Source organism: Leucopleurus acutus (genome assembly GCF_964270905.1).
Source record: "Leucopleurus acutus genome assembly, chromosome: 5".
Taxonomy (NCBI): Eukaryota; Metazoa; Chordata; class Mammalia; order Artiodactyla; family Delphinidae; genus Leucopleurus; species Leucopleurus acutus.
Window position 1 is genome coordinate 115599578 of NC_139147.1, and position 22534 is coordinate 115622111.

At 35.8% G+C, this 22534-nt stretch overlaps 1 protein-coding gene across 5 annotated transcripts in view; it reads left to right on the top strand.

The window, feature by feature from the left end:
• HLTF (helicase like transcription factor) overlaps window positions 1-22534 on the top strand; it is a 59820-nt gene that overhangs the window by 24486 nt on the left and 12800 nt on the right. For 3 of the 5 annotated variants that reach the window (XM_082839201.1, XM_082839197.1, XM_082839199.1), the window contains 10 exons: window positions 2617-2692; window positions 4001-4091; window positions 5689-5768; window positions 5855-5899; window positions 6954-7043; window positions 9647-9744; window positions 13890-14033; window positions 15432-15570; window positions 16216-16351; window positions 18517-18696. In XM_082839201.1, coding sequence (XP_082695327.1) covers window positions 2617-2692; window positions 4001-4091; window positions 5689-5768; window positions 5855-5899; window positions 6954-7043; window positions 9647-9744; window positions 13890-14033; window positions 15432-15570; window positions 16216-16351; window positions 18517-18696 — 1079 coding nt within the window. The remainder of the gene's footprint in view (window positions 1-2616; window positions 2693-4000; window positions 4092-5688; window positions 5769-5854; window positions 5900-6953; window positions 7044-9646; window positions 9745-13889; window positions 14034-15431; window positions 15571-16215; window positions 16352-18516; window positions 18697-22534) is intronic. The other 2 variants (XM_082839198.1, XM_082839200.1) reach the window with 1 other exon arrangement.

Below are 22534 nucleotides of genomic sequence, written 5' to 3' on the forward strand. Positions count from 1 at the left end.
ATATTCAGTTTCTAAGAATTAATAATGAATTAGTTTTGTAGGGAAAATAAATGTTACAAGAATGAAACGGTTGTTCTTCATTCTCAGCTGAAAATCCAAAGAACTTAAAGTAGGAAGTAACTAGGTGCAAGGTGTATGCAAAATATCTCTTTTTTGGACTTTTCTCTACTGTTCTTATTTTTTACTTTTCAAAGATGCTGCATATCACTTTCCTACAACTGTTTATTAAGATTCTATTTTATTAATTTCTGCGCTTAGTTGCATTTCCTTCTTCGTACTTTTAGTGGGAGTTTAACTCTGTTGTTAATGTCTAAGATTCTAGTTCCCTACCCTGAATAGTCCAGTGCTTTCCACGTCTGTCCTTTCTACATTTAGTTATTAAAACTGAAGAATAGCACCTAAGACTACTTACAGCTTCATTGTCAATTACCAATTAAAAAATTATTATCAATAAGGCTTTCCCTTTTTCTCCAAGATCAGCCATGCATTTAACATGTTATGTAGTAGGAAGGTTTTAGGATATTTAGTTTGCTATATTAGTTGAAATTGAGGCTGAAAATGTGATTTCCAGCTAAGCATTTATTGCAACAGAAATTTCATTATTTCAGATAGATTTGGATATTCCAAGCTTACAGAGTGAAGTGTTATTAAATTTCATGAGATTGGAGCATAGTATGATTTGATAGGTTGGACTTTATATCTTTGAACTCTATGAAGAAAAGGCTTACTAAGAGTCATTTAATATGAAATGAATAATGTAAAGGACATCCTTTATTTGTAGATAAACTTTAGAATTACTTTTTGCATACTATTTAATATAATATAAATGATTGTACTGATTATTGAAGACTGGGTAGAATGATGAAAGGCATATTTTTTTTAAGTGACAAACCTTTTTTTTTAAAAATAAATTTATTTATTTGTTTTTGGCTGCGTTGGGTCTTCGTTGCTGCGTGCGAGCTTTCTTTAGTTGCGCCAAGCAGGGGATTACTCTTTGTTGCAGTGTACGGGCTTCTCATTGCAGTGGCTTCTCTTGTTACGGAGCACGGGTTCTAGGCACACGGGTTTCAGTAGTTGTGGCTCGCGGGCTCTAGAGCGCAGGCTCAGTAGTTCTGGTGCACGGGATTAGTTGCTCCACAGCATGTTGGATCTTCCCAGACCAGGGCTCGAACCCGTGTCCCCTGCATTGGCAGGCAGTTTCTTAGCCACTGAGCCACCAGGGAAGCCATGAAAGGCATTTTTAACATCAGTTTCTTGAAGCTAATGCTTTAAAAAGTTAATTATCTAAATAACTTCTAGTTACATATCTCTAAAAATGGTACATCTTGGATTTTTAATTTATTTAGACTCATACCATTGGAAGGGGATGGATTTTCTTTTCAACCACATTTTAAGTAAAACATAAACTCTAATGAGATTTTGTAAGATGTTTAAATTTCTATTTTTTAAAAAACTAAAATAAAATATCCTTTATTGGCCCTAATTCTAGGCAAAAATTACATTGTACTCCTGCTAACCAATCCTGAACACCACTCTGAGGTTTTGATTCAAAATATGACCTACCTTTCACAATATGACCTACCTTTCTTTTTATTTTTTGTAAATTTATTTATTTATTAATTTTTGGCTGCTTTGGGTTTTCATTGCTGCGCGCGGGCTTTCTCTAGTTGCGGCAAGCGGGGGCTACTCTTCCTTGCGGCGTGTGGGTTTCTCATTGCGGTGGCTTCTCTTGTTGTGGAGCACGGGCTCTAGGCGCACAGGCTTCAGTAGCTGTGGCGCATGGGCTTAGTTGCTCCCCGGCATGTAGGGTCTTCCTGGACCAGGGCTCGAACCCATGTCCCCTCCATTGGCAGGCAGATCCTTAACCACTGGGCTGTCAGGGAAGCCCCTACCTTTCTTTTTACACTGGAAGAATTAATTTAATTAAACCCAATTTTATTTGTCATTCCTACCTACAGAATCAAGTCTAGAATTAAAAGTAAGATTAGAGGAACCCTGCCCTACTAGACTCAGTTGAAAATACTTCACAGAGAAGTATAAAATTTTACTTTTATAGAAGTTCTTGTGCTCATGTACACATAGTTGCACTTTGAAACAAAGGAGAACACATGAAGGGAAAAGGACAAAGTCAGAGTTGGCAGGGAAAATCCCTGATAGAGTAAGGGAGGAGGCATTCTGAAACCTGACTATTTCATCTACCCATTCTGAGAATTCCAGAAAAAAAGGATGTTAATGGCAGCCTCATTAAAGATCTATTAGGGACTCTTGGTTTGAAAGTTTGTAGTCTTAGAATTCCTTCTAATTCTAAAGTAAATCCCATTTTGTGAATGTTTCTCATAGTAACTAATATGCCATTTATAATTGAGGTTTGCTTTTTGTATTCCTTTTGAAAAGGTTAAGACAGACTAGTTTTCTTTTTTGAGATACCTGTGAAAAAAATTTTTCATCAATTTGTACATTTTTCTCCTTAATGCACCTCCTTCCACTGCTCCAGAATAGGGTAGCAATTTACGTAGTCTTTATTATGTAAAGTAAAGCAATATAAAATAGGATGCATTTTTAAGTTTACTTAAAACTGACGGCAGTACTATGTAAGAAATATGCCTTTTCATCCAGGAATGTAATGTTTACGATGAATCTATGAAACTTGGAGGGAACAATACCAGTGAAAAGGCAGATGGACTAATCAAAGGTAAACTTTAATTTTGAACATGACCCCATGTTTGATTTAGATTTTTCCAATTTAATGACGTAATTCCAGCTTTGGCTTAGTACTATACAAAGATTTCCGATCTCTTTTTCTAAAGAATCTCATGAGGACTGGTAGGAAAAATTTCATCAAGGAAGCGATGCGATGATGGAATTGGCTTGGTAGCACATTAGAGGAGGAAAAGCAGTTTTGGTTGAGGGAAAAAAACCCATGAAAGGGCGGTTAAAAGCAAGACAAAACACAGAGTATATTGCTCTGGGACCTCAGAGTAGTTTATGGTATTTATAATGTAAATGAATAACAGAAGAATGTGCATGAATAAACAGCAGATAAAAATAGAAAGATAGGTTAGAGCCAAATTAGGCAGAGGAGAAATGAGAAGGGATCTGTGGATTTAACAGTTACGTGGCTGGATTTAGCAGTCGGTGACTTTCATAAAATTAATTTCTTAAGATTGCTTAGAACAGAGCAAGACTGAAAATATTTTAAAATAAGACTAGTAGATGAAGAATTGTTAATAACAACTGTGTGCTGTTATGAATTTTGCTGTGTTTCAGATAGGAGAAAAATAGAGAGAGGCAGAATTGAGGGCTTTTGGGGGGCGTGGTTTAAGAAGGAAGTCCATGGATAGGAAAAAATTTTGTATACAATGGAGAGAATAATTTGGTGGCCTGTGAGAGGAAATGAGATCAAGAAAATAGGTACATGAGTTAGCACGAGAAGGAAAGGAAGTAAGGTTGAGGAAAAATATAGATAATTGAGGGAATAAAAAGGTAGGAAAATTGATAATTTACGGAAGATGACATATGATTTTTTTTGTAAAGTGAAGTAGGTCATCTGGGAGTAAAAGGAGTTTAAAATCTAGGCAGAGGATCCAGTGTAGTATAGATCATCCAGGTGAGTGGGTAGGGAGAACATGTGATAGGTAAAAGAGTTGCTAAGTGATACAAGGTGACCCTAACCCAAATACCACCTGTTTATTGTTCTTTTTTTTTTTTTTCCAGCAGCTCTTAGCTGCCTTGGTATAGCAGGAAATTCAGCCAGTGTAGGGATTGGCTAGATGACTACAGGGGAAAGACTGGGCACAAAAAAATTGAAGGTGCTTTTCAGTGAGAAAATACTAGATTAGGAAACTGTAGAGAGTACAGCTGGCTGATTGAAAGAATAGGAATGACGATATTAAGAAAGTTGAGCTATTGAGTTGGAAAAACAAGGTTTTAAGAAGGATACTGCTAGTCTAAGACAATTTACTAATACTCTGTATATTTGTCCTTTTTTTTGAAATGGAAGGATCTAGATGTAGTGGAGAACCCAGTATTTCAGATGACAAGGGAAAGAATAAATATCCCAAGTCAGAATTCTCTAGCTCCCGCCCCAAAAGGTAAACTCTGTTATGGTTTAATTTTATGTAATATGTTTAAACTCTTTCTCCGTTTTCTTACATATGGGAGAGAGCTATGACCATTATCTGAGTTGCAAAGTTCTTTCAAATACATTCTTTAATTTGAAACTGCTAAAGTCACTGTGACTTAGGTAGGTAGACCATTCTCATTTTATAGGTGAAAAAAAATATTAATATATAAAAGAGCTGAATTGGTAATTTTTAATAATCACTTGTCTTTCTACTATTTTCCTATTTCTTTCACATAGGAACTGAGATCTAGCTCTTGGGTGTTTTGCTTTTGTTAAGACTTTAGAAGAATTTTCTTTATGAATTTGAGGAGTTGAGAACTGATGTATATGTGTCGGATGGTTTGACAAAAGCATCCTTTGCTCATCTGAGTTCGTTCTCACTTTACCTTTAGTGGAAATAAGACATGATAAAGTTATTCATGGAGAGTATTATATTAATGTAGACTGGAGGGAGAATTTGAATAAAACACATAATGCCCCTCTGCTCTGCGTTTGAATCTGTTAACTTTATAAATTTTATTTACTCTCTGAGGTAGATCTAAATACTTGGCTTTTGTGTTTTATTGTCCACCATCAATATCTGCAGGCATGACCTCAAATCTGAGTCCCTCTTAGCTATTCCACCAATAGAGATTTCAAAACTGGGGCTTTGTTAATTGTTCTCTATCTTTAGTACCTGTCTGAACTGAGCACAAAACCAGGACTCATGAGGTTCCCTCTCATCTAGATATCAAATCTTATAACTCTGAACTGACCATGAGCGTTGGTAACAGGGCACTGTTAGATAGCCCAGATCAGATTAAAGGGTGTGGAAATAATGATGACATGGGAAAAACAACCACCAACACACATACCATAACTAATACATATATACTTACTGTGCAACTAGCACTATTTTAGAGGCTTTGCATGTGGTAACACATTTTATCCTACAAAGTGGATTGTATCTTTATTCCTGTTTTCCAAGTGAGGGAACTGAAGCTCAGAAGAATATTAGGTGGCTTGCCTAAAGTCACATAGCAAATAAATGGTGGAATGGACATTTGAATCTAAGCAGTCTCTCTCTAGAGTCCATTGTTCTTAGGCACTTAACCACCATATTGTACATATTGTATAAATTCTACACAGAATTTATAAAAATTTTCACTGTGAAAGGATTATATTTTTGCCCCTTAGCTGCCTATTTCATTATATTGGAGGGTTATCTTTGATAATCAGAGTCACTTCTTTTTTGTTCTAGTTTTAATATAAATGTTTGAATTGAATTACCAAATACTGAACAAAGTGTTGAAGGGATTACTATCTTAGAATGGTTTACTTTCTCAAACTTATTTTAACGATAGTGATACTGCATTTTGTATAGTGAATGCTTCTGGCTATGAAAGCAAAATGCTTTCAGCAAATTTGACTTTCATTTGTCAAATAAAAATTTTTTTCCCTTGATATTTTTTCAAAAAATAAACTGGGGCAAGACAAAAAACATTTGTATTACATTTATTAAACATAAGTATTTATATCCCATTTTGTTTTGGATTGATAAAAAATTTGTGTATACTTAATTTTAGGAGAAAAACTGCGGTACAGTACACTGAAAGCAGCGATTCAGAGGAAAGTGAAACAAATGAATTGCCACAGAAAATGAAAGGTAATAGGAAATGAGTTTGATTTGATAATGTGTCCTGTGTTTTAATTTCCTAGTGTGACCAACGTTATATTTGGTTTTGCTTTTAGGCAAACTGAAAAATACACAGTCAGAGACTAAAATCAGAGAAAAAGGTATGTATATCTCAATATCCCCTTTTTTAAAAAATATTTATGTATTTATTTGGTTGTGCTGGGTCTTAGTTGTGGCAGGAGGGCTCCTTAGTTGCGGCATGCATGTGGGATGTAGTTCCTTAAGCAGGGATGGAACCCGGGCCCCCTGCATTGGGAGCATGGAGTCTTAACCACTGTGCCACCAGGAAAGTCCTTTTCTCAGTATCCCTAATCTACACTTAAAGATTATTAAAGTAAAACCTCACTGATTTGTATCTGTCTGGCTTGGAATTCTTTAGTAATAGGTTGTAAACTTGACTGCTTTTTACATTTGAACTATTTATGCTTATCAAGGGTGTTAAATGAATGAAGCAAATTGAAAGAACAGTTTCAAATTAAAATTTAAGAGAATATGTTTAAACCAGCTTTAGACAAAACAAAGTACTCTCTACTAATAAAATGACTTCAATAAAACCTTTTTTGTATGTGTATAAATTGTAGTTACAAAAGTAGGCTGAGACTGCCTTGTCAGTATAGTACTACTATTACCGTTACTTAGTATTATACAGATTTACAAATATTCAGTGAGTATCTTTACTTTTTCCTGTATCTTTAAAACATACGGTTTACTTTGTTTTTCTCTTAATCTGATCGTGTTGTATTCCTAATAAGTTAAGAAATTGTATTGCACTTGGAAGATAACTCATCATCATTGACTGATCTGAAAATTTGGCAGCATCTTCATTAAAAGTTAAACACCTGTTTCATTGAAAACATTACCCTTCCACCTGGGAGCTGAATCACTTTGCATATGGCTGCTTCTACTTTCACATCTTTCCTCAAGAGAAGCAACAGTGAATCATGAATGACTACATTTCTTCTTTGAGCTGGAAAGATAGTGTCAAAAGAGGCAATTTTGGTTACTAGAAATTATTTTATTTTTATTTAGTAATATAAGCTCTTAAGAAAGTGTGGAAGTGGTATTATATTTCCTATCCTTAGAAAGTACCTGTACTTAAGTACAGGAGAGAATTGGTTTTCAAATATCTTAATGATTCTGTGGTTTTCACTTCAGCAGGATCATCTAAGGTTAAAGAAGATGCAGAGTTTGCATGTGCACTTACTTCATCTACCCCTGCAACCAAAAAGAAAATGTTGAAAAAGAGTAAGTAAATCTGCTGGGTTTTTACCTTTTGTTTGGTTTGTTTTTTCTGTTTTTCAAAGAAAGAAATTTTAAATGACAAAAGTTATAAAACCGTATTACAAGAAGTTAAGAAAGTAGAGAAAAGAAAAAAGAAAATCTCATTTTTAAAAGTGCACTTTGATGTATTTTCCTATTGTTTGTTTTAGTTAGGTCAAAAAATATGATGGGAATAGGTCCCTTACTCATCTGAGTAGCATAGATATTTTTTCTAATAAAGGCACAGAGCAATTTATGGCTGCTTTAAAACTTAATTTAATTTGGATTAATTAGAATTATTATAGAGATTTATTTTTGGTATGAGAAGAATATGCTTTTCAATTAAAAATGTAAGTGATCTTTATTATTACTTTATGTTTTGTAATTCATAGGGAAATGACAGTGCTTAAGAGTCTGAATATTTGAAATAGAAAGAGATTGAACTGTGGTTAAGGTGATCTGGGACAAGTTATTATATCGCTGCACCTTAGTATCCTCTGTTTTACGTGTTGGAGATACAGCAGACAAAAGTCTATTTTCACAGAGCTTATGTCTAATGTTCGGGGGGGGGAATATAAAATAAACAAGTAAACACATAATTAAAATTTAAAAAAATTTTTTAATTGAAGTATAGTTGCTGTATAATATTACCTGTTATAGGTGTACAATATAGTGATTCACAATTTTTAAAGGTAATACTCCACTTACAGTTATTATAAAATATTGGCTATATTCCTCATGTTGTACAGTATATCCTTGTAGCTTATCTTATACCTAATAGTTTGTACCTCTTACTCCCCTATTCCTACACTGCCCCTTCCCTATTCCTTCTCCCTACTGGTAACCACTAGTTCTCTACATCTGTGAGTTTGCTTCTTGTTTTTTATATTCACTAGTTTGTTGTATTTTTTAGATTCCACATATAAGTGATATCATATACAGTATTTGTCTTCTCTGTCTGACTTATTTCACTTAGCCTAATGCCTTCCAAGTCCATTCATGATGCTGCAGATGGCAAAATTTTGTTCTTTTTTGTGTGTGCGTGAAAACAGTTGTTTTATTTATTTAAAAAAATTTTTTTTGGCCACACCACTTGTCTTGTGGGATCATAGTTCCCCAATCAGGAATTGAACCTGGGCCACAGCAGTTAAAGCGCTAAGTCCTAACCACTGGACCGTCAGGGAATTCCCAAAATTTCATTCTTTTTTAACAGGTAATATTCCATTGTATGTATATGCTACATCTTCTTTATCCATTTCATCTGCTGATGGACACTTAGGTTGCTTCCATATCTTGGCAGTTATAAATAATGCTGCCGTGAACGTTCGGGCTGCATGTATTTCTTAGAATTAGTGCTTTTATCTTTTCTGGATATATACCCAAGAGTGGAATTGCTGGGTCATACGGTAGTTCTATTTTTAGTTTTTTGAGAAACTTCCATACTGTTTTCGACAGTGGCTGCACCAATTTACATTCTCACCAACAGTATTATGAGGGTTCCCTTTTCTCTACATCCTCACCAACATTTGTTATTTGTGTTCTTTTTGATGATAGCCAGTCTGACAAGTGTGAGGTGATATCTCGCTGTTGTGATTTGCATTTCCCTGATGATTACCGATGTTGAGCATGTTTTCATGTGCCTGTGGCCATCTACATTTCGTTTTTGGAAAAATGTCTATTCAGGTCTTCTGCCCATTTTTTAATCGAGTTGTTTGTGTTTTTGATATTGAGTTGTATGAGCTGTTTATGTCTGTTGGATATTAGTCCATTATCAGTCATATCATTTGCAAATATATTCTCCCATTTAGTAGGTTGTCTTTTTGTTTTGTTGATGGTTTCCTTTGCTGTGCAAAAGCTTTTAAGTTTAATTAGGTCCCATTTGTTTATTTTTGCTTTTATTTCCTTTACTTTAGGAGATGGATCCAAAAAACACTGCTGTGATTTATGTCAAAGAGTGTTATGCCTGTTTTCCTCTAGGCGTTTCATAGTATCTGGTCTTACATTTAAGTCTTCAGTCTATTTTGAGTTTATTTTTGTATTTGGTGTTAGAGAATGTTTTACTTTTGCATTCTTGAACATGTAGCTGTCCAGTTTTCCCAGCACCACTTATTGAAGAGATTGTCTTTTCTCCATTGTATTTTCTTGCCTTTTTTTAATTGTAGATTAATTGATCATAAGTGTGTGGGTTTATTTCTGGGCTTTCTATCCCGTTCCATTGATCTATGTGTATGTTTTTGTGCCAGTACTATACTTTTTCTTTTCTTTTTTTTTTTTGCGGTACACCGGCCTCTCACTGTTGTGGCCTCTCCCGCTGTGGAGCACAGGCTCCGGACGTGCAGGCCCAGCGGCCACGTCTCACGGGCCCAGCCGCTCCGTGGCACGCGGGATCCTCCCGGACCGGGGCACGAACCCGCGTCCCCGGCATCGGCAGGCAGACTCTCAACCCTGCACCACCAGGGAAGCCCAGAAGTCCTTCATTTTAATTCTTCCTAATTTCTCTTCATAGAGGCACATTTTTGTCATATCTTCATTGACCTTGTGTATGTTTGAGGAAAAAAAAACCAGCTGAAGTATGTATCTTCTTTCAGGAGCATCTGCAGTGGAGAGTTCAAAGAAAACTGATACTGAAGAGAGACCAAGAACAACACTGATCATCTGTCCACTTTCTGTGTTAAGCAACTGGATTGTAAGTCTTCACAGCCCTTTAAAAACATGTAATTTATATTTGTCTGACACTATAAAAAGAGTCTTTCATTGCAAGAAATATGCTTGGTCAGCACTTTATATTTAAATTGAAGTAACTGTTAAGTGAATTGGGATTATATTTGCTGAATTGAAGTTATTTTTCTTTGAAAATTTATAGTAGAGAAAGAAACATTGTCAGTTGCTGTCATAAGATTTGGCTTGTATTTCTTCCTCTTCCATTTCTGTCCCCCAGAGTGTATAATTTAAGACCACACCTTATTTATGAACTGTTGGAACCTCTTTTTTAAGAACACCACTAATGATAACTTTTGTTTTTATAACAGCTTATAACATTTAGTGAGCTCCTATGTGCTCAGTTTTTTCCTAAGCTCTTTTCATAGATTTTCTCATTTAATCTTCACAACTATTATTCTCATTTTCCAGGTGACCGAATTGAAACACAGAGAAATTAAGTAACTTGCCTAAGGTCATCTAGCCAATAATTGATGGAGCTGGGATATAGTCTCCAACATTCTGACTCTAGAGCCTGTGCTTTTAAGGCTACGTTTTTTTTTTTTTTCCCCTTCTTCTTCCAGATTGCTTTTCTGTTCTAAAACATTGCATTGGAATGGAACCTCTTTATGTGTTACGTGTAGGAGCAGCTTGGTTCTATTTCCTTTCCAGTTTGAGCTTCAAGCTGCATGTGATAATGAAATAATGACTCTGTTGGAAGCATTGTGAACAAAAAGACCACTGGATGTGAACTTCCATTCTTGCCATCTCCAAGGTTATCTGCATCTCTCCTGGCCTTTCCTCCTCTACTCTCAGAGGTGGAAGAGGTCCTACTCTTTGTAAGAGCAATACCTTAGTCTGTACATTAGATTCCATCTCTTTCTGCCTTTTCATTTTGTGTGTTATTTTTCCCCTTGCCTGGTTATTCAGTCTCTCTCCACTGGCTCTTTCATGAAACATAGTCAGATCTTTTACATTTTTAAATACTTTCTCTTGATTATGTCTCACCTTTAAGTTGCTACTCTTCTTGCATTCACTGTCTTAACTCTTGGGGTTTAATTTCCACTTTATGCTTTTATTTACTAACTCCTTAGCTCATTGTAACTTGGCTTCTGCCACCAGTTCTCTAAATTTCCTTGGAAAAAATTAGTAGTTATTGTCTAATTGTCAAATTCTGTGACCTCTTTCATATCTTCTTGACTTTTATGTAGCTTTGCCTTCTTTGGCTCTTATCTTTTTATTATAAGTTTTTGGTGTATTTATTATTTTTTTTAATTACACTGTCTTCTCATTAGTGTCATTTTTCCTCTTAGGACCAGGATGAGTTTTAGTTCTCTCTTGCTCTTTTTTTTTTTATTCCAACAAAGCTATGCTATTTCTTTTGATGTGTGGTCCATTGCTGGAAAGACAGTACATGGATACTTGAATAGCAGTTTCAGGGTGAGGTTTACAAGTATTAATGGAGGTATAAACAAAAGAACAGTGACTTTTTAACTGCTTGGGGCCATGGATATGTATTTTTAAAATCGGCAATTAGTATGTCATTATAATTTTATATTTGGAAAAAAACCAAAAGTTTAGTACATAAACTTAAGAAAGGAAACCTTGGCAAAATCATGCCTACTGAGGTTATGGAAAAACTGACTTTGAAAGGAATGAGTGATGGTTGAGCATATAGGGATAAGAATCAGAATTTTGCGATTTCTTGACAAGCTGCTCTCTTCCAAGCCCCCGGTAACATAACCTAGCACTGTAATAAACAAGCTAGAAGTACCTTATCTTCCCTTCTTTGTCTTCAAACATGGGAAAGAATCCAGTTAAAGGAGGAAGATACCAATCCCACTTACACCACATAATTTTTCTGGATATTCAGACAGATTATTTATCCTCCCAATGGAAAATTAAATAATAACACCTGTTTCATTCTCACAGACACACACACACACACGCAACCTAGCACAGTGACTAGAAACTCAGTACTATAATTCTCTTTCTCCAAAAGAGTTAATTTTCTTTTATGTCAAGTCTGATCTTTCCACAGATATTCTGTTTCATTTCAAGGTAACCCGTTGATTCAGTTTCCTCTTACTGTACTCTTTCTCCTTTCGTTTTCCACCAGATTTCTTGATAAGATTCTCTGCATTTTCACCTTTACTCTTTGATGTTTTATCCTCTTTTCTGTATTTTTGCCTTAACTGTTTCAGATTTCATTCTCTCTTTAGCCCACAGTAAGTCTGGTTTTTGCTCCCACCCTCCATAGAAACTCTTTTTGAAGGGCTTCAAAGACTTCATTGTTGCCATGTCCAGTGAGTTCCCTTTTTCTTTTCCTCTGCCCTGACTTTGTTTCCCTTTTATTACTTTTTGTTATGTATTATTTTGTAAATCTTCAATCCTTTTGGTAAAGAGAGGGAATGAACATAAACTACAAATTAAAAAATTGATCTTGGGGCTTCCCTGGTGGTGCAGCGGTTGAGAGTCCGCCTGCCGATGTAGGGGACATGGGTTCGTGCCCCAGTCCAGGAAGATCCCACACGCCACAGAGCGGCTGGCCCCGTGAGCCATGGCCGCTGAGCCTGCGCGTCCGGGGCCTGTGCTCCGCAACGGGAGAGACCACAACAGTGAGAGGCCTGCATATCGCAAAAAAAAAAAAAAAAAAATTGATCTTGTATTCATTCTTGAAACTTTGATATTCTTTGGTCCCCTGCCCAAGAGTTTGTTTGCTATCCCAATTTTCTGACCACTGTTTTTTCTCTACCTCTTCCTTCCATGCTTCCTATGTAGTCTGCCTTTTTTTCACTTAAAGCTTTTTTTTTTTGTATTATGAAAATTTGTAATGAGATCTCCATTAGTCATCTAGATTCAAGAATCAAAAGTTTACCACGTTTGCTTTATTTTTTTCTTTGCTGGAATATTTAAAATCATATCTCAGACATGTCTTATCTCCCAATGAAGCATAAGCTGTGCTCTTTAAGTATTGCTCTCTGCAGGCTCTTCCCCTAACCTGGTTTCCTCATTGTATTTGTTCTCCTTAGAAAATCTTATTCATTCCTGTAGCTTCATGTACTGTCTACTGATAACTTTAAAGTCTGTATCTACACCTGCATTACAGGCCAGTATTTAAATTTTTGGAGTATATTTCTCTAGTCAGATATTCTATGGTGACCAAAAATTTTAAATGTCTAAAATAATAATACTCATTATCTCTTTCTCATCTTTATGCCTGCTTTCCCTCCTTTTTTTAAACTTCTCTGTATCTTCATCACACAGTTCTAGTAGTTAAGTATCAGAGCCTTCTTTTGTCTTCTCCCTTTTCTTCACATCCCATATTTAATTAGTTCTCAAGTCCCATCAGTCACTGTCTTTCACACCAGTCCTTTCCATTCTGTTCTTACTTTTGCCAGTCTGTTATAGGTCTTCATCATCTTTTTCATTTTTCATCTAATAGTTTCCCAGCTGTGTCTCCTTAGTACCTTCTGTCTCTTTCTAATCTTTTTTTTTTTTTTTCCCTGCTCAGAATCTCCCAGATCTACTGTTTCCTTGAGTTAAAAAAACCAAAGCAGACAAAAAATTCTCGTTTTTAAAACTGATCATGTTGTCAAGGAGGACAGGGACCAGGTCTTGTTTTTCTCTTTAGCTGCACCACCTTTCTGGTTGATACCTGGCAAACAGTAGGCCTATAATAAATGAATGGAAGTAGATACTGTGCTTGAATCTCTACCTGCATTCTTGAAAATATTGCCTACTGTTCTTTCAGTGTTTAATTTTGATAATATTAAGTCACTAAATGGAAGCATTAAAGACCCTTTTTGTAAAATACTAAATTAAAAAAAACGTACTGTTTTAAAAAAGCTTAGTTGTTTTTTCCTTCTAAAAATGAAGCAGCTGCCCACTGGTAGGGACAGGCAAAATTTATATAATGTATTATTATTGTATATATGTCAGTTTCCCTGGCAATAAAATAACTAGTATTGTTATTATCATTGTTGTTGTTCTAGTTTAGATTGCATGAAACTTGTTTTTATGCAATTTTAGTAGTTTGATTTGTGACACTACTGCCAAAACCGTACATTTTATACACATATTGAACCTGACACTAACCTACTTCTTACTAAAATATTTCTAATTTTCTTTTAGGACCAGTTTGGACAACATATAAAATCAGATGTGCACTTGAATTTTTATGTTTATTATGGTCCTGATCGTGTTAGAGACCCAGCCTTGCTTTCGAAACAGGACATTGTTTTGACTACATATAATATTTTAACTCATGACTATGGAGTAAGTATGTTGATACTCAGAGATTTTCGGAAGTTGAATTTAAGTAATTGCTTCAGGTTTCTAAAGTGTTCTAAAATTCAGGCTTTATACTCTTCCCTTAATATATAGGAAGTAAATAGGAAACTTTTTTAATAAAATATTTTATTAAAATTTATTTTACCTATATCTTGTTACTTTTTAAAGTGTAGCTGCTGGAAAATTTAATATGACATACGTGGCTTGCATGACATTCCTATTCGACAGTGTTGCTCTAGACCCTTTTTCCAGAAGCATTCATGTGCATACATATCCACATAATTTTGTATATAATTTCAGGAACTGGTAGGAGTGCCCTAAATCCCATCCGTGGGTTCTAGCCCCAAATTAAGGATCTCTAAATCAGGAGTTTCACAGGTTTCTTCAGGTGCGGCATTTACCACACTATGTGCACAGATTTACCATACTGTACAGATGGGGAAACTTGAGCATCAGGCTGTCCTCACAGCCCAGCAGCTGAGCGCAGGGACTTCATCTGCTGGGGTGTGGGGCTGCCTGGCCCTCCTGTACTGGTGTGGAGGGCTGGCACTGGGGGTCACCTTTTGGAGGGTGATGCTGCAGCTCTGCCTTTCTAGTCCCCCCAAGAGGAAATTGTTTTTGAATATTCTGCAAAAAAAAGAAAAAAGAACAAGGTTTGACTTCCTTTAGATAATAATTTAGGAATATTTTATATTTAGAACACTTAAATTTTAAAATCTGAATTGTAATTAAGTGTATATAGCAATTTGCAAATGAATTCTTTTTCTGATATTCTGGAATATTGTTTTCTGTCATAGTGATTTGATAATTGTTTATCTCAATTTAAAAATAAGCTTTTTTGTATCTGAAACTTGTTTCCCAGTTCATTTAGAATTCTAATTGTTGTTTGCCTATAATTCCGGTTAAGTTAAAATGTTTTCCAAAATACTTTACTATAAAAATTTTAGTCTTTAGGTAAGAACATTAACTTTTGCATAAAAGTAATTATGTTATATTCAAATAATTCTTTTTACTGACAGTCTTTATGTCATCATATGTTTGAATCTGAGGCAGAATAAGAATAGCTCAGTGTTTTGAACCACGGTCTCATCAGAGAGCTAGATTACCTGGGTTTGAATGCCAGCTCTGCACTTCATAGCTGTGGTACTTTGAGCAACATACGTCACACCTTGGTGCTTCAATTTTCTCATCTGTAAAATAGGAGTAATAATACTTCATAACTTTGTGAACATTTAATAATTTAATATATGTAGTGCTTAAAGCAGTACCTACCACATAGTAGGTGGTGATATTAAAGAATAACAACTCATATTACTTATTAAATTACATAAAGTATTATTTTACTTTCCTGTGTTTTTGATTCATATGAAACATTTATTTCAGACTAAAGCTGATAGTCCACTACATAGCATAAGGTGGCTAAGAGTGATCCTGGATGAAGGACATGCCATACGAAATCCAAATGCTCAGCAGACAAAAGCTGTACTTGATTTAGAAGCAGAAAGAAGATGGGTATTGACAGGTAATGATAAAAAATGGATTCCCAAATATGTATGGTTAAGTAAGTTATGAGGTAACTTTGTAAACTTCAAGTGGATATAAAGTCTCTCCCAAAAATCAATTATAGAAATCATTTAATAAAACATTTTGACTTTTTTTTATAGCTGCCCATGATATAGCAACATTTGAATTATAGTTCATTTATGGAACAGTCACTATACTTATTTTTGAACTTTGGAACTCTAGACACTTTAATCCTCCAATTAGAATCTTGATTTCTCTACTTCCCATCATGGAGCTTGTTTGCTACTCATGAACCTGTACTGGAAGATGGGGACGAGAATATAAACTCAGATTAGTTTTTTTCTTCTTGCTAGTGCTGCTGATTTAAAAATCAAATAAGCAAATGTTCTTGTTAAGGAGAAAGTTGAGTTTACGGGGTCTGTGGTCTTTTTGTTAGTATGGCAAGTGAGAGCTAATCAGAGCCAGACTGTATTTTGAGATTGTGTATATGTTTAACAAAGGGTTTTACTCACAGCTTAATAGTTAGTGGGTGCGCTTAGAACAAAGTGCCCATTTTCAAGTGTTGTCTCCGTTGATTGGGCCGGTGGATATTTTGATTGTGTATTCTGGCTATAGAGTTATAACAGTTTTCTGTTCTTTTTAGGCACTCCAATTCAGAATTCTTTAAAAGACTTGTGGTCTCTTCTTTCCTTCTTAAAACTTAAACCATTTCTTGATAGAGAATGGTGGCATAGAACAATACAGCGTCCTGTCACAATGGGAGATGAAGGTGGACTTAGGTAAGTAATTTCAGGACAACTGATTAATATTAGCTACAAATAATTGTTCGCAGCTTGAAGCAGTTGCCACTTTCATTACTATTTTAACCTGACTGTTGGCTTTCCTCTCCAAAAAATGTTTACGGCTTAATGTCTTTGAGTGTCAAAAATCTGATGATTCTTGTTTGGGGGGACAAATATTTCTACCTACCACTAAAAGGTTAACCCTCCTTTCCCCTGATTTTAGTCAGAACTGTGAAGGCAGAGCTATATGGTCTTTGTGTGTTGCTCTTACCCTCAAAACCACCATTAATAAATTAAGTAGTGACAGGAAAAACATTATATGCTCAGAGAATCCAATATGCACTAAATTTTCATAACTTATCTTGTATAGCAGTGGTCCCCAACCTTTTTGGCACCAGGGACCAGTTCGTGGAAGACAGTTTTTCCGCTGATGGGGGCGGGGTGGGGGATGGTTTCGGGATGATTCAAGCACATTATGTTTATTGTGCACTTTATTTCTGTTATCATTACATTGTAATATATAATGAAGTAATTATACAACTCACCGTAATGCAGAATCAGTGGGAGCCCTGAGCTTCTTTTTCCTTGCCACTCACTGATAGGGTTTTGATATGAGTCTGCAATCAGTCGATTTATTGTGGTCTCTGTGCAGTCAAACCTCTCTGCTAATGATACTCTGTATTTGCAGCCACTCCCCAGCACTAGCAACACCACCTCAGCTCCACCTCAGATCATCAGGCATTAGATTCTCGTAAGGAGCATGCAACCTAAACCCCTCGCAGGTGCAGTTCCCAGTAGGGTTCATGCTCCTATGAGAATCTAATGCCGCTGCTGATCTGACAGGAGGCGGAGCTCAGGTGGTAATGCGAGCGATGGGGAGCGGCTGTAAATACAGATGAAGCTTTGCTCGCTCATCTGCTGCCCACCTCGTGCTGTGCAGCCTGGTTCCTAACAGGCCACGGACAGGTACCGGTCCATGGCCTGGGGGTTGGGGACCTCTGTTGTATAGCTTTATATAGTGATAGCTGAATGACATGGTAATACAGTGGCAGTAACAAGAGTTTTACAAGACAGAAAGTTGTTTCTGGTGGAGATAGATAAAAACTCAACTTCTCATAAATATCAACGTGTTGATAGCCGTTTTGCAAGGTACTAGGCTAATGTTCAAATTTTTTGCCTGGATCAGTGGTTTTCAGACAGAGGGTTTAGGATTCATTAGCATTTTGTGAAATCATAAAGATGGCAGCTAGCATTATAGCTGTTCATTAAAGAAAATGAAATAGAGTAGAAGATTTAGGAAAGTAGCAGAGTGCATCACACACAGTATTGTATTGTGAAATGTTTGTTTCTGTTATATGTGTATGTGTTTTTGTATGTTTGATGGATGGAGTAAAATATGTTTCTTACTGTGGGTTACAGTGAAAAAGATTCAAAAGCCACTAACCTAGTTTGCAGTACTGTCTACTTGATTCCTCAGAACCAACTAGTTAAATTCTGATTTAAGAAATTGTATTTATATTTCAGTGTTAGGAAAAAATCTTTTTTTAAAGAGTTGCTTCCTTTTTTTTTTCTGATATTGAGAAGATTGTAAAGGCTGTAGAATCTAGAAGGCATTTATCCCTCTTCTGAATTGTCTCATCATGTTTTAATTTTTATTTTTGGCATTCATTACTTTATAAAAATTACTTATTTATGTACCTTGATTTTCATATTACTGGAGAAATTTTTTGAAGATAAGATCTTACTCATTTATGTATTTATGATGTTTAGTATAATGCCTTGCGCTTAATAGCTACTTTTTAAGAATTTGAGTGTCAAACTTTGGGTGGTGTAGTTGACAGAATTGAGAAGGAAAAAGAGGGTTAGTGATTAGAAAAACGGGGAGAAGAGCTTAAGAAAAATAAGGACAGGATAAAAGATTAAACTGTGACAGGTACTGAATTGAGGGCAAATTTAAATGTATTTTGTTACTATAATTTTCTCTTTGTAGAATATGTCTGTCATTATAAGATTAGATAAAACCCCAAATAAGTGTTTTTTTTATTTTAAATCTTTACTAAGGTTATAGAATGGTAATAGATTAAGATATTCTTTTTCGTTCTCATTGAATTAACTTATGGAGAAATAAAAAGTTATGTGATTATTTCTTTTATTTTGATTAGGCGTTTACAGTCCCTAATTAAAAATATTACACTTAGAAGAACAAAGACAAGCAAAATTAGAGGAAAACCTGTTTTGGAGTTACCAGAACGTAAAGTATTTATTCAGCACATTACACTTTCAGATGAAGAGAGGAAGATTTACCAGTCTGTGAAAAATGAAGGCAGAGCTACTATTGGAAGGTATGGAGAAAGAAAGTCATTTTAGAAATTAGTTTTTATTTTCTTTGTTAACTTTAATTGAATAGCATTTTTTAGGTATGTTACCAATAAAGTCTTATTAAGTGCGCTGAAGTATAATTTGTTTTTTTTTTAACTATTTACTTTTTAACAAATTAATAGTTGAAGTGAGTGAAAAATATTATAATTCATCAGGTAAGTAATTCCTTAAGTTAGGAAAAAAGTTTACGTGAAATGGCAAGTCTTGGATTGCTAGTCAGAAGACCTTGCTTGCTTCTTTTCCTGGTTCTGTGTCATGCGAGATTAAAAACATTGAGAGAAGTATATCTAGAGAAGGACTAAAACTTGGGGAACGTTCCACATTAAAGACATAGGAATATAAAGAGGAGCCACTGGAAGAGATTCTATCAAGGGGAGACGTATGAAGAAAGTAGAGAAACTGTTACAGAATTCCAGTAAAGACTGTAATCAAGAAAGAATATATGGTCAGTAGTGTCACATAGTGCAGAGACTTAGTAAAGGCTATTTACAATAATTTGGTGATTCAGAAGTTACTGGTATAAACTCCCAGAATGGTTTCACTAGAATGATGAGATATGTAGCCAAATTGTAGGAGTAAAGGGGTTGCAAAGAAGTAGCCAGCTGTAGGGGTAGACCATTTTTCACGAAGTTTGTCTTTAAAAGGAAGAAGACTGGTAGATAGGATTGACAGTTGGCTGCTGGATCAGTTTTTTGATGGTTTTATTTGTGTAATTGCTTTGAGAGGAAGAGAACATGGAAGAGACTACAGATAGAAAAGAGAATAAAACAAATTGATGGAGAAAAATAAAGCCTACTATGGAGGTAAATAATATCAAGAGTACAGTCAGTGAACTATGAGACAAGATATCTACAGAATAAGGCAGTGGGAAGTTGAGGAAGGTAGACTGGATTTTCAGCCGTTGCAAAAAGTAAGGTTTTTAGAGTGGTAGACAGGCTCCACGTGGTATTGGATCTATGTAAAAGTTAAATCAGTACGACTTTCCAACCACACATGGAAATCTGGAACTAGGAGCTGATGAAGTGTAGATTAAAGGTATTGGGGATTGGTAGGTGAGAAATTCTAGTCTAAGCAAGAGCATGTTTGATGTGAATGCATGAAGGAACCAGAATGAGTAGGAGACAAGTGAAGGCAGGACAGGGTTGAGAATATAGGGGAATCTTCAAAACATGAGAACTTCAGTGAGGTACAAAGCAGGTTTAATAGGAATTAGGAATATTGAGAAAGATTGTTCTAAGCAAGCGATTTCAGAGTTGAAAATCTTTGCAGTGGTGATTCAAATTTCCTTCATATTCATTCTTTCAACCAAAATTTATTAAGTGCCTGTGTGCCAGGCACTGTTGTACACATTGGGAAACAGCAGAGTAAAGCAGACAAAAATCTCTACCCTCAAGGAGTTTATATTTCAGTGGGAGGTAACAGATGATTAAAAAATTAAGTTTTATGGAAAAAAAGTAAAGCAGAGAAAGGAGGTGAGGGAGCACTGAAGCTGTTTTTATAGGGTATTCAGGGAAGATGATTTCACTTGAGAAGGTGATATGGGAAAAGATTTAAAGGAGATTGGGGTTGGCGGGCATTTCTGGCAGAGGGGAACAGCAAGTGTAAAGGCCCTGAGTTGGGAGCATACCTGGGGAGCTTGAGCAACAGAGAGGCAAGTGTGGCTGGATAATATGAGCAAGGCGGAAAATAGTGATGATGTCAGAGAGCTGTTGGCGTGGGGGTGGGGTTATGTAAGGCATTGTGGCGTATTGGAAGAACTTCGGCTTCTACTGTTCACGAGATTTGGGAACCTTTGAAGGAAGGGTTTTGAACCACGAGTGACTTAATTTTACTTATATTTTTAAAGGATAACTGGCTGCTGTGTTAAGATTTACATTGTAGAGTCAAGGCATAAGTAGGGAGAACAGTGGCAAAAATCAAAGTAAGAGATGATGGTGTTTTTTTTTTTTACTACAGTAGTAGTGATGAAGGGGGTGAGAAATGCCCGGATTCTGTTACATTTTGAAGGTAGAGCCAACAGAACTTGCTGATTGATATAGTATGGGGTGTGAGAGAGAGGAGTGAAAGATAACTGCAAGGCTTTTCACATGAGTGGCTAGAAGGATGGAATTGCCATTTGCAGAATAGGTCTGTAGGGAGGAGCAGAGTTTTCTCAGGGAAGATGAGAAACTCAGCTTTGGGCACATTGATTGTGTGATGCCTGTGTGATTTCCAAGTGGAGATGTCCCATAGTCAGTTGGATATGAGATTAGAGTTCATGGGAATGCTCTTGGTTTGATATAAATTTGAAAGTCACCTGTGTGTAAATGGTACTTTTAGCCAGGAGACTGGATAAGATCACCAAGAGAGTGAGTGAAGTTAGAGAAGAGTTCTAACAAGACAGGTGTAGCTGGTGAGGTAGGAGGAAACTTCTACTTCGGTATCTGGCACTCAAAAGAAATTTCTTAAAGTGAAATATTCATTTTCAGTGTAAGAAGTGGTGCCAGGGAGTAATTAGACTATTGGTAAATGTTATTCTGTTTGAAAAGGTTGAAAAAGAGTAACTTTATTGAAACTGTTCTCAGAGAAAAAATGTTATTTAAAAAATATCTTAATAGGTAGTACATTTACTAACATTTATTGAGCACTTACTACGTGTTATGCATTCATCTGAGAGCTTTATGTGTATTAATTCACAACAATCCTATTAAGTCAGTACAGGGATTACCTACATTTTACAGATGAAGGATCCGAGGCACAGAGCAGTTAGGTGACTTACACTGTGTCACACAGCTAATGAATGACAGAGGTGGTGTTTAAATGCAGGTAGTTTGGTTCTAGAATTTGTAAGTTCCATCTTTATATTGCCTATTCCTTGCATTCTTGAATACTGAGAAGCATTTGTTGCCATAATACTACTCTTACTAATAATATCAGCAGATATATATCATTTACCATAGTCCAGCACTATTCTAAATGCTTTGCATGTGCTAACTTTTTTAATACAACAGTCCTATGAGGTATGTATTATACCACTGTTACAGCTGAGGAAGCTCAAGACACAGGTTGAGAAACCTGCCCAAGTTTTCACAGTTAAATTGACAGAGCCAGATTTTGAATTCAGACAGTCTAGCTCTAGAGTCTGTCCTCTTAACCATTAGGCTATATTTCTCCTATTGCCTTAATACTTAAATACCAGATTGCCTTGGTATATAATTTTTGGATCACCCATTGTTTCTTCAAAACCTGTATTGTCTTTGTTCTACTGTATTTTATATTGAATAGTTCCATGGAAAACCTTGATTTATATTTTATTCTATTCTTTAAAGTCCAGGAATTTCACCAGGATCTCTGTTGATATTTTTATGGAACATGTGGTACCATTTAAATCTGTAGATTCCAGTCTTCCTGCACCCCCTTTTGGGAAAGTTTTCTTCAATACTGTTTTCTGTTCCATTATTTTATTTCTCTCTGTGTATGCTGGATATTCTTTTTCTCCCGTAGGTATCATTTTATTCTAATCATTTACATCTTTGTTTAATTTTGCTTTTCTCAATCCTGTTTCCCACAATCTTATGTTTTTATCAGTGGCTAGTCTCTTTTATGCTGGCTTCCCTGTGGCTTCCTCTGATAGTTTACCTTTCTCTTTCATACTTTTTAGCTGTACCAGCTCACCTTTGATCTCTATTTTGTTTTGCCATACCTTCTCAAGTTTTGTCTCTGCTTTAAGCTATTGGTGGTTTTTTTTTGGCGGTACGCGGGCCTCTCACTGCTGTGGCCTCTCCCGTTGCGGAGCACAGGCTCCAGATGCGCAGGCTCAGC